The sequence below is a fragment of the Podarcis erhardii genome (assembly GCF_964252035.2).
Source record: "Podarcis erhardii genome assembly, chromosome: Z".
In the NCBI taxonomy this organism is placed as follows: Eukaryota; Metazoa; Chordata; class Lepidosauria; order Squamata; family Lacertidae; genus Podarcis; species Podarcis erhardii.
In genome coordinates this window covers 12,162,836-12,175,470 of record NC_138504.1, presented here as the reverse complement: position 1 = coordinate 12,175,470, position 12,635 = coordinate 12,162,836, and the positions used below count along the sequence as shown (strand labels likewise).

General features: G+C 43.8%; 1 protein-coding gene across 3 annotated transcripts in view; it reads right to left on the bottom strand.

Annotated features, from left to right (window-relative positions):
- GRIA3 (glutamate ionotropic receptor AMPA type subunit 3) overlaps positions 1-12,635 on the bottom strand; it is a 213,384-nt gene that overhangs the window by 37,059 nt on the left and 163,690 nt on the right. The window contains exons 13-14 of one of the 3 annotated variants that reach the window (XM_081847982.1): positions 5,020-5,267; positions 4,181-4,295 (exon numbers count right to left, since the gene is read on the bottom strand). In XM_081847982.1, the coding sequence (XP_081704108.1) occupies positions 4,181-4,295; positions 5,020-5,267 (363 nt within the window). Of the gene's footprint in view, positions 1-2,798; positions 4,296-5,019; positions 5,268-12,635 lie in introns of those variants that run through there. The other 2 variants (XM_081847981.1, XM_081847980.1) reach the window with 2 other exon arrangements.

The following is a 12,635-nucleotide window of genomic DNA, read 5'->3' as shown; positions in this document are numbered from 1 at the left end:
GGAGCTGGGACCGAGCAATGGGAGCTCACCCCGTCACGGGGATTCAAACCGCCGACCTTCTGATTGGCAAGTGCCACTGTATTCTGCTCTGGTAAGACCTCACCTGGAGTACTGTGTCCAGTTCTGGGCACCACAGTTCAAGAAGGACACTGACAAACTGGAACGTGTCCAGAGGAGGGCAACCAAAATGGTCAAAGGCCTGGAAACGATGCCTTATGAAGAACGGCTAAGAGAGCTGGGCATGTTTAGCCTGGAGAAGAGGAGGTTAAGGGGTGATATGATAGCCATGTTCAAATATATAAAAGGATGTCACATAGAGGAGGGAGAAAGGTTGTTTTCTGCTGCTCCAGAGAAGCGGACACGGAGCAATGGTTCCAAACTACAAGAAAAAAGATTCCACCTAAACATTAGGAAGAACTTCCTGACAGTAAGAGCTGTTCGACAGTGGAATTTGCTGCCAAGGAGTGTGGTGGAGTCTCCTTCTTTGGAGGTCTTTAAGCAGAGGTTTGACAACCATATGTCAGGAGTGCTCTGATGGTGTTTCCTGATTGGCAGGGGGTTGGACTCGATGGCCCTTGTGGTCTCTTCCAACTCTATGATTCTATGATTCTAAGTCCTAGGCTCTGTGGTTTAACCCACAGTGCCACCCACATCCCAGGTTTGATAAGCCAATGCTTATTTTATCTTTGCAAGCAAGGGTGAGGTACAAAGCTTTCACATTGTGTGAGTGCCTTTGAGTCATGCAGAGCTTTGCTGGAAGCCAAATGGAATGTTTTGGTGGCTGGATTTGGAACCTGGACTTTCAGCTGCATCTCCATGTTATAACTGAAGTCTATATTTGGTTTTTTTAAGCATAAGAAAAGCCATGCATCTTCATCAGTCCAGCATCCTGTTCTCACAGTGACCAAACCAGATGACAAGTAGGGCCAGCATTCTCCTCTGCTTGGCATGAATGAACAGAATCTGACTTATTAGGAAAAAACAGTCCTGCTAGGTTAAGATCCTGTCCAATGCAGCACCCTGGCTCTGAGATTGACCAGTTGGATGCATCTAGGATGCCCACAAGCTGGAAAAGAAAGCAATAGCTTGCTCCCACCATTGTTCCTCAGTGACTGGTATTCAGAGGCATAGTGCCTTTGATTATGGAGGCACTATATGGTCATCGTGAATACTATCCACTGAGAGCCAATATAGTGTAGTGGTTAGAGCAACAGACTAGGCCCTAGGAGACCAGAGTTCAAACCCCCACTCAGTCTAACTCCCCCTCTTTTTTAATGGAACCCCTTATATGGGATTTGTATATAAATTTTCCCTTGGCTCTTTTTGCTGACCCATGTAGGACCAGCATGGATAATTGGCCCCGTGAATATTTGACGTTTTCCCCCCTTATGGCTTTGATCTATAGGCTACCACTAAAACGAGGCTGCATTTTAAGCTGCATTTTAAACTGTATTCTAACTTACATTTTAATCAACTGGTTTTTGTTGTTGTTGTTTTTTAATAATGTTTTTACTGTATTTCTATTCAGCGTTAGCCGCCCTGAGCCCAGTCTTGGCCGGGGAGGGTGGGGTATAAATACATTATTATTATTATTATTATTATTATTATTATAACTTACCTCACATTTGTGAGGTAACTTACCTCAGTCTAACTTACCTCACATGTCAGTCTAACTTACCTCACATGTTTGTTCTGTAAGGATAAAATGAGGGAAGGGGAGAACTGTGTATGCCCCTCCCCCACTCTGTGCTCCTTGGAGGAATGAGAGGATATAAATGTAAAACCAACCAACCAGCCACATCATATTATTCAGAAGCAGTAAAATATCTTTTTACCTAGACTCTCAAAAGAAGGTTGTGATCTGCTTCAAATTCTACTCCTTCTGGACACCTTACCTAATATGACAGTATGAACAAGAGGGGATTTAAGTATTTCAGAAACATCGGTTACACTATAGTAAAGGTTGGGCTACGGAATAAGCCTTTGAGCTCAAATGTATACTTGGATATTTCCCCAACCCTAGCTTTTATTCCCGGTGGTAATGACTAGAGAAGTGAAGAAAATGGCATAAAACTTCCTTTGTTTTAATCATATACAGCTTTTGCTGCTATCCAATATGATTAAAGTAAATGATTATTGCACTTGCTCTGCTGATAGAAGCATCATTTATGAAGAAATTCAGGGGGGAGCTGTATTAACTGCCTGCACGTTTCCCCATCAATAATCTTCCTGCAAGTGGGTTGGTTAACTACAGAAAGTAATTACAAATTATTGTTGGCTCTTTTTTTTAAAGAGTAGATTGCATGCAGGGGGGGAGAGGAACAGCAGCCCAGAGAATTTAATGGAATTCTTCAGGGTATTACTTTTCAATTAATGGGATTAATTTAATGAAATATCCCTTTCCTAGCTGGGTTATTAGATTTGACAAAGGGCTGTGAAACTGAAACATGCATTGTATTGCAGGAACAAGCCATGGGTTTATGCACCCTCAAACAATGCACACCCCAATGCCTAACTGCATAGCATCATTACAATACCTGCTGGTGGGGAAAACGTCTATGCACCTTTTAGGCAAATCTATAGCATTCAACACATCTCCAATGAGAATAGGGATGCCCTACTTTCCTATACAGTCATACCTTGGGATAAATACGCTTCAGATTGAGCACTTTCGGGTTGCACTCCACGGCGACCCGGAAGTAACGGAGCGCATTACTTCCAGGTTTCGCCACGCATGCATGTGCAGACGGTCAAAATGACATCACGTACATGCGTGGAAGCAGCGAAACGCAACCCGCTATTGCGTCTTACATTCTGTTCGGGATGCGAACGGGGCTCTGGAACGGATCCCGTTCTCATCCCGAGGTACCACTGTACAGGGCTGCCTTCGGGTGTCATCTAAAGGTTGCAAAGCTGCTTATCTCCTTGGGTCACATAATACCATACTCTCCAACATTTCTCCAGTGAAAATAAGGATGTCCTAAAGAAAAGTGGGACATTCTGGGATTAAATCAGAAACTGGGACGGCTTCAGTAAATCCGGGCCTGTTCCTGGTAAACAGGGACACTTGGAAGGTCTGCAAATCTCGAAGGCATGGGGTATTTTGTCAGGGAAGGAAGTAGCAACCCTATTTTAAAAATATGTCTTTAAAAATTCAACGTGGATATTGTTTCTTTCTTTCTAACAAATCACAAACTGAGCATCTGGTTATTTAACTATCCTAATATCTATTAACCTGAATTATATACAACAATATGTATTAAAAATTAGCAATGAAAAATTATCAGCTTAAAGAGCCAGCAAATCCAGAAACAATATGATTTTTAAAATGTATCTTTCTAAACTTAAATACTCCTCCTCCTCATTTTCTTAGTGTTTAATATGTAACTTGAGAAAATTAGTAATTCATTTTCAGCAAAGGTCTTGGCAATCTAACACATTCGAACACACACACACACACACACACACACACACAAAACTTATTTTCAAACAAGCTTATTTACATACTGTATCTGAACTCTGATTTTTTTGGAAATACTCAGTGCCCTGTGCTACATATGCAACCAAGATACAAGGCTAACATTTGGCAACCCTGGCTGGGATCTGAAGAGTGAATCCTTGAAACATATCTGCCTGCCGCACCTACCAGAGGCCACATACAAACGGGGACAGACTGGCTCAGTAAAAACCGCTGGTGTATAAGCAGAGACTCGTATAACCCATCCCACTCAATCCATAACCCATCATATAACCACATCCAACTCAATGAATGCAACAAGAGAGGATTCCTTGGATTGCATCCAAAGAAGTTATACTCGGAGCAGACCCAATGCCATTAACAGACCTCAGTTAACCATGCCCACTAATTTCAGTGGGCCAACTTTGAGTATGACAAGCATTGGATGAAACCCTCAGTCTGGTTTCTCCTCTCTTTCTCTCTGTTAGTTAAATAAGGACCCAGGATTGATTGCAACGGTAGCAGTGCAAAGGAAGGGGGGAAGAAGAAAAGAAATCCCCCCTCCCTGAGCCTTGCAAGCTACTGGACAAGCAAGTGACTTGAACAAGATGGTTTCAAGATGGTTTCTCATCTTCCAGGCTCTTTTTTCCCTGATGCATAAAATAACAGCCTTGCCGATTACTCTTGACTAAGGTACCCGATTGTGGTGACATTGAGGCTGACCTTGGAGTCACCTCCCCCGCTGCCGCACTCTCCTTTGTCGTACCACCATTTGTTTTTCAATTTGTCCAAGAGGCCTTGCTCATTCAGTTTTAATACTGCCAGGTTAACAGCATTTCTTGAAACGATAAAACATAACTCGTAAGAATAATGCACAGATGCTCGGTTAAAGTCGTTAAAAAACGTATAAAGAAAGGAGCAGAAGGAGGACAAATTGGCCGGTAATTTTTGTTTCCTCTTTTCTCTCTCTCTCTCTCTCTTTCACTTTTTTTTTCTTTTTGGTTTTTCACAGGGAGGTGGAGCTATATAGAGAACGTGTTTGTTACAGCAAATAACAGGGTTTAAATATTGGAAAGGTGGCATGGAGGATCTAAACATTTGCTTAAAAAACGGAAGTGTGCGGGATGGGGAAATTGTTTTTTGAGAAAAAATAAGAAGAAGGAGGAGGAGGAGGAGAAGGAGGAGGAGGAGGAGGAGGAGGGGATTTTAAAAAAAGAGGCGACGAGAACACCACGTCATGCAATTAACACCCGTCACGTATGGCGGTTTTTAACTTGGGCTTTTACCATTTAAATTGAAAAAAGCCACTGGACTGTAAAATTAAAAACAGCAACAAACAATCGGAAAGGACAACACGGAGAGAACATTTAGAAAAAAAATGGATGCATTAAAGTCAATGAAACCATAATTTACCGTCTTATTTAACTTCATGGAATACTGATTTTTTTTTGAAAACTTTTTTAAGTTTACCTCAAATCCACAAGAAAGAAAAAGACAACACAATACATCAGGGTAGGTGGAATACTATAACAACATGGATATTGTTATATTATTCCACCCACCTTAATGCTGAGCCTTTGGGAGTTGCTACACCATAGCCTTTGGAATCCAGGTTCCCACCAACTTTCATTGTGTCACAAGGCTTCCGTTGTTCAATGTACTCATTCATGGTCGATTCGAGCAGGAAGGCAAACTTCCCCTTAGATTTCCTCACGCGGGCTACCCCGTCCGCTGTTGTTTTGGCAAATACAGATGGCTCTGCCGACTTCATATACGACCACATTTTCTCATAGACAGCTATTTTGGATCTCTGTAGAAGACAGGAAGTTGGGGTGGAGGAAGAAGGAAAGGTTAACATGCAATTTCTCACTTTACAAAATTCTTAGCAGGGTCCAGGGGCTCCCAAACTGTGGCCTGTGGACCACTGAGCTTCCTTCAGGTGGTCCGTGGCATGTCTGCAATGAATACTCATGATTATATTTAACAGTATTTTTGTTGAAATAAATAAAAAAACAAAAAAATTGTCCAGTAGCGCCTTAGAGACCAACTAAGTTTGTTCTGGGTACAAGCTTTTGTGTGCATGCACACTTCTTCAGACTTCATCCTTCTTTTGTTGCTTCTTTTATTTCTTATATTGCATTACAGTTTGAATTCTATGGAATTCAAGGTCTAATAAAGTAAAATGCAACACAAGAAATAAAGGAAGAAATAAAAATACAATTAAAAACCCCCACAGAGCATCTAGAACACTTCACTGTAATCGCTAAAACAAGCAGAAATATCATTAAGTGGTCTGCCAAATTTCTTGGAAATTTCCAAGAGGTCCATAGGGGAAATAGTTTGGGAACCACTAGCATAGGCCTTTTCCCCCTACTTCTAATATATTTTGTTCAAATGTTTAATTCATTCATACAAATATTTTTGTACCACTTTTCATCAAGAAAGAGATCAGAAAGAGATTTATGTTGTTGGGAAGGGCCCTAGTTGAGAGGTAGAACACCTGCTTTGCATGCAGAAGGTCCCGGGTTCAATCCCTGGTATCTCCTGGTAAGGCTGGGAGAGACTGTCTGAAAGTCAATGTAGACTTCTAGAGACAGTTCTTACTGTGTGGCTTTATGCATTTTTGTTGTAAACCACTTTGATGTTTTTAAAATGAAATAATGATATATATATATATTTTAAAAATGAATAAATAAATTAAACGATACTGTGCTTGGTGAGCTAGTGGTTTGACTCAGTATAAGGCAGCTTCCAATGTCTCCCCAAATCCAGCAAAATTAAGCAATACCATATAAATGCAAAATCTAGGCAAGTGAACAGGGATGCCAACTTCAATAAAATATTGAAGATGGGGAGGGGAATAGGTAAGCCCCGTCCTGCATAACTGATCACATGACATGAGGCACACACACACTCCATTTGAATGGCAATGCTCATCAATTTTGGGGGCTCTGGAGCCCTCAAATATTTTATTGGGGGGCTGAAGGGACCTCAGCCCCTAGAGGTTGGCTGCTATGCAAATGAAGTGGAAACCTTAAATACAATAAATCATCTTACAATACCAAAACATCATGAAATCCACTGAATGTGCAGAATTAACATGCAAAAATCCATTGATTATAGGAGCTAACCAGACCCACCAGACCATATGATGTGGTGAGGGCAGTGGTGTAGGAAGGGGGGGGGGTGAGGTGGGTGCGGGCCACCCCGGGTGTCATCACTGAGGGGTGTGTGTGACAAAATGGCAAAAATAAAATGAATAAATAAAAATTGGGCTCATGACCCTTTTTTTTTTGGAAAAAATAACTCCCGCCCCCGACGGACCCCCCCCCTTCCTTTGCCACTGGTAGATAGGTGAGGTGTGAGGCACGAGGCACTGGTTGCCACACTGCGGGCCTGCAGTGTGCCTGAGCCATGCGTCTCTCCTGAGGGGGAGGTGGCGGGCGAACTGCCTGCAAGCTCCGCGCTGCTTGTGTCTGCCCATCGCCTCAGCCACCCTACAGCTGAGGGGGAGGCTGTGGAGAGGCTCCACACAGTGCACCCTGCCTTGGCTCGTCCTGCCCCAATAGGCAGCTCGTCCCGCCCCCAGCTGCAGGATGCACGCGCCACACTGGGCACCCGAGTGGCTAGCTGGGTGAGGGCCAGCCTAGATGCACTGGGAGTGAGCTAGCTATGCATTCTCTCCTTAAGAATAACCCACTCTGCCTCCTTCTCTTCCTCCCACAGGACAGACTGTGACCCTCCAGAAGTTGCTGTCAACATCCTTGGCTGGAGCTGAGCTGGAGTCCAACAATAATCGGAGAACCACAGGTTTCCCATCTCTGGTCTAGGATAAATGGTGCAAACACCTGTGTGAAACCTGAACCTCAAGGTTCACAGGAGAGCACAAATAGGGCAGCTATATTTATTCTCCCTGCATCTGTGTTATTATGGGTGAACTGGGTTGTGTGTCTCTGCCTTTTTACATAAAAAAAAGGGTGAGTGGCTGATGAGAGTTGATGGGGAACAAGTATGGAAAACATAGCTCAAATTTGTTAGCCCCAGGTAGGGTTGCCAATTTTTCTTCTGGTAGTGCTCTTCTTCTCTGAATTGCTGGCCCAGAAAGGAGAAACCAGCATTTAAAATTCCATCCTGCCCCATCATGGAATCCCAATGACAGGAAAAAAAAGAAAAAGAAAATGGGATTTCACATTCCATTGAGTAGATTCAAATGCAGCCCTGAGACCACAGGAGTTCAGTTTGGCTGATGATACACACAGCAGGGAAGACATACTAAAACACTGTATTAAATTGTAAGCAATGGTTTTAGCAGTGTTCGAACCTTTTGCAGGAAATCAGTGAGCCTCCCAAGACCATATAACTCTCTATTTCAAACTTTTAGTATGCTGTGAGCAACCTCTGGCCCATGGGCTTAAGCAGGCATGGCAGGGTTCCTTGTCTGGCCCGTTTTCTTTAAACCACACCCACTGGCTGTACACCAGATGTCATATAAAATGGAGCTGTGATGGAACATTGGGGGAACTTCAAGTGTGCCCTGATTCTTTGTAAGCACAGCTCACTGACATCACGGATGGGCTTTGACAGCAAGCCCCTTTGAAGCTGGCCATTTGCAGGCATTGTTTATATTCAAACCACACCTGGAAATGGGTGTTTTCCCAGGCTGGCATTGCAGTGAGTTTTGCTGGTTTGCAGAGGAACAAATGCCCACTGGAATCCAAATCATGCTGGCAAATGAACAAATTGGGCTTGCTGTTCTGCTTTTATTACAATGCACTGTTCTTTTTTCTGATATCTTTATGTCATGCTTTAAGATCCTGCAAGTTCCTTGGTGACTCCTTATGTGTCGACTGAAATCACCACCACCACCACCATCATCTGTGCCGTTTTGCATGCAAAAGCATGTGCTCTGTACAGTGCCACAGTCCTTTCCCTATTACTCTGATCTCAACTCAAGTGGGTTCAGTGGCCTGATGTAATTATCGTATACTGGTGAAAATACAGTGGTACATAAAAGACTTCCTTCCAATCCAGCTTCCTACATTCGGCTTGCCCTCATCACAAACACATGGAGAGAAGCCAAGTGTTGAAGCCCACAAATGGAAGTGATTTCTCTTATGTACTCTGCAAAATCCATTTTCCTTTTTTTGATACTGCTCTTTAGAAGACGAGAGGCAAATATTTCTTACAACTTCAAGAGATAATGATGATAGCTTTCTGGGGGGTTGTTTTGCATGAGTGTTTTTTGGGACAGTTCAAATGCAAACATATTTCTAAGTCTTTCATGTAGGCCTTCAGAGAGATTAAAACTACCTTCTACAACCAGATATTTATTGTCGATTATAAATAGACATTATCAGCAACTCCTGATGCTCCTTTGGAAACTCTTTCAGAAATAACTAAGAAGACTACCACACTACTTTCACTACAGAAAACAGATAGCTGCCTTGAGCTACTATTTTGTAATCACTGGGAAGGGTGTTGGATCAGTAATAGAGCTTTGCATGTATTCATTGTTGGTTCTACTCAAAGTAGAATGTGGCTAATATAGGTCCATTAATTTCAGTGGGGAAACTGTGGGTAAAAACTTAGTTGGATTCAACCCATAAGGCTCCATTAAATCCTCAAATAAAACCTCCAGCATCTCTAAGTAGGACTGTCTAAAGTCCTCTTGACTAGAGCTAGGGCTCATCCACATTTCCATTTGTCCCATGCATAGAAAGGGCAGGTCTGAGCAGTTTTCCTCTTGTCCTGTGCTTTCTAGCCATGGGTCTGAGCAGTTTTGTCTTTCCCCAAGAAAACCCATTCTTTAGCACTCAGTCAGAACAATGCACTCTCCAACGCACTCTATTAACCAGGGACAGTCCCAAAATTAGAAAAGCCAGCCAGGTTCTCATTTGAGCCTGGACTGTCCCTATTTCCTCCACCAGTGCATTTTAAAGTATCTACCAACTTTCTAAAAGGATTAGGAAAATTCCTTCAGGGTCAGACTATCAGTTTCTAGATGCTGAGTTGGCTATGTTCTACCTCCTCTTGTTGGAATCACTATGCTTCTGAAAGCCAGTTGTTGGGAACTGCAGGGGGTGAGGAATGTTTTGCCCAGGTCCTGCTTACAGACCTTCTATTGGCATCTGGCTGGCCACTGTGAAAGACGGATACTGGACTAGATGGGCCATTGGCCCAATCCAGCAGGCTCTTCTCATGTTCTAAAGCATTTGTACCCACCATTTGCTGGAATGGGACAACTGCTGCTCTCAGGTCCTGTTTGCAGACAGGATTCTGGACCCTTGCAGGCCTGCAAACAGGACCTGAGAGTTGCAGCACTCCCATTCCAATAACTTGAGTATAAATAAATAAATTTAAAACCATAAAAAACTAGAAGCAAAACAATACATAGAAACAGAACTCACTGCATGATGAATGGATCCTATCTGAAGAGACAAGTGGAGAGAACAGCCTCCCCTTCCCAAGTGCTGCCTTCCCAGTAGGGATCCTCCACCCCACACACCTGTAATGAATTGCTGTCAAATTCACAGTTCCCCCAATGGATCCTGGGAACTGTAGTTTTTAAGGGGGCTGGGAATTGTAGGGGTAAACTAAAGTTCCAAGGATTCTCCTAGGGGGAAGCCCTGCGCTTTAAATGCCAGAGGTGCAGAACTGTGCTGTGCAGAAGGCATCTCTCCAGCAGCCCATGCTATGCAATCAAAGCAAATTCAATACACACGAGACTTCCCCCATTGAATCCTAGGGACTGTAGTTTGTTAAGGATTCTAGGAACTGTGAAGGATGAATTCTCATGCCTCTTTGAGGGAAGCCAGGATTTTTAAATGTGTAGTATGGGTGTGACCCCTGTGTGCCTTTAAATATGGTATGAACACAGCCAAAGATACATAGTTGCATCTTTTGCTGCATCTTTAACCAAAGCATCTAGTTTGGTCCTCCAGGAGCAACCCCTTATGCCACAGGACAAACTGGATTATTATTGTTATTATTATTTGGGGGGCAATGGGACTTTCAAAAGCAGATGGTAAGAGTGTGTGTGTGTGTGTGTGTGTGTGTGTCTAAATATAAATTAGAAAACCTTACTAAGTCTTTGCATGGCGCTGTGTGTTAAACCACAGAGCCTAGGACTTGCTGATCAGAAGGTCGGCTCCACCAGTGCCACCATCGCCAAGCTTGGGAAGGAGGTTGAGAAGGTGCTTGTCCTAGGTGGTGGTGGTAGCGGCTACTGCAGCTGCAAGGGACCATTCTGTTGCCTCTCCCTGGCTTCTCCCTGACCTCTCCCTGGCCATCGCTACCACCCTCTTCCCTTGGGCAGCTTGTAGTGGTTGCTGGAGAGCAAACAAGGAGGAGTAGAGGCTGCTGCCCCAGCTCTGAGGTGCAGGCAGAAGATAGGGCTACCCTGGGCAGGAAGAAAGAGGGAGTGGAGCAGAGCACAGGGAATCTTGATTTTTTATTTTGCAAAAATGCGACAGAGTTTGAATTTTGAAGGATGGCAGGTATTTTGGTTCCCATGTTTCGGAAAGCATGAATTAAGTAGGTTTTGTCATTAAATGTGAACTAAATTGAATTCTCCCCCCTTCCCTAGCTGTCACCAAGGTTTGTTCTTGGTAAGCAACAGTTAAGAATAAGAGAGATCCTTTTGTGTGCTGGGACTGCTATCACTTCCTATATTTCCTTGCTTTGCCTGCAGGGAAGAAATTATTAGGCCCTGGGAGCATTACAAGATTGCTCTGGAAACCGAGTGCAGTGTACAATGCTAAGAGCTGAGAGGCTAAGCGAGATGCCCAGAGGATACAAGCAAAGAATCCTTTCTCCAATGAAGCTCCTGTCCCCAAAGATAGAGCAGTCATTTAAGGCAGGAAAATAACAAACATCATTTCATCCTGCATGGTATATGTGTGACCAGCTAAGCTCAGAATCTGGTGTTTTGGCCAAATGGGCATCCAACTTTATGGATGTCTTAAATGTTAACTGCTTATTGCACCTTGTTGTAGTCCCAGGCTATGTGGGGGTCCATCCCTTTTCATTTGCACAACTACCTTCAGCAGTTGATTAGGATGACACAGAAAGTGCCCAAGAGCAGCTTTGGCAACTTGTGAGTATGGAGTGGCTTGTGAGTTGGGGATGCACCACAATGGTGTGGCAGGAGAGGATGGCAAGTGTGGCAGGAAGATTCAAAGAAGCATTTAAGCATTTCAGTGAAGCATAACGGTAAAGCGTAAAGTGACCCCTGACCATTAGGTCCAGTCGTGACTGACTCTGGGGTTGCGGCGCTCATCTCGCTTTATTGGCTCAGGGAGCTGGCGTACAGCTTCCGGGTCATGTGGCCAGCATGACTAAGCCACTTCTGGCGAACCAGAGCAGCACACAAAAACGCCGTTCACCTTCCCGCCAGACTTGCACTTTGACGTGCTTTCGAACTGCTAGGTTGGCAGGAGCAGGAACCGAGCAACAGGAGCTCACCCCATCGCGGGGATTCGAACCGTCGACCTTCTGATCGGCAAGTCCTAGGCTCTGTGGTTTAACCCACAGTGCCACCTGCGTCCCCCTCAGTGTAGCATAGCATAGTACAAAAACATTGGGGGTGGGGGGAGAGATAGCATGCTCTTCTTATTTCCCCATGTCCTTACAACTGTGGCATCAGGTTCTGCAGCAGCAGAGCTTACATATCTACTTGTACAATTGCGAGTCATTAGATGCTGAATGTAATTAAAAGATTTGCCAGGCAGATAAGCTGCCACAGCTGTAGACTTAAGACAACTTCACTTCTGGATGGTTTCTTCTCCCCTCTCTCAGGTATCCCACAGTATCACAGCAGTGGCATATTCATTACATTTGGATATATGTAAATGGTTCCCATCTGGAGGAAAAGGCTGTCAAAGGCAGCTATCCCATTTTTGATACAGAGGACTATCTGACAGCCATCCTCAAATATCTAAAGGGCTGTCACATGAAGGATGGAGTAAGTTTGTCTTCTCTTGCTCTGGACAGTAGGACTCAAACCAATTGATTCTACAAGAAAGGAGATTCCAGCTAAACATCAGGAAAAACTTTCTGACAGTAAGAGCTGTTCAGCAGTGGACTTCCACAAGAGGTAGTGGACTCTCCTTCCTTGGAGGTCTTTAGACAGAGGTTGGATGGCCATCTGTTGTGGATGCTTTAGCTGAGATTCATGCCT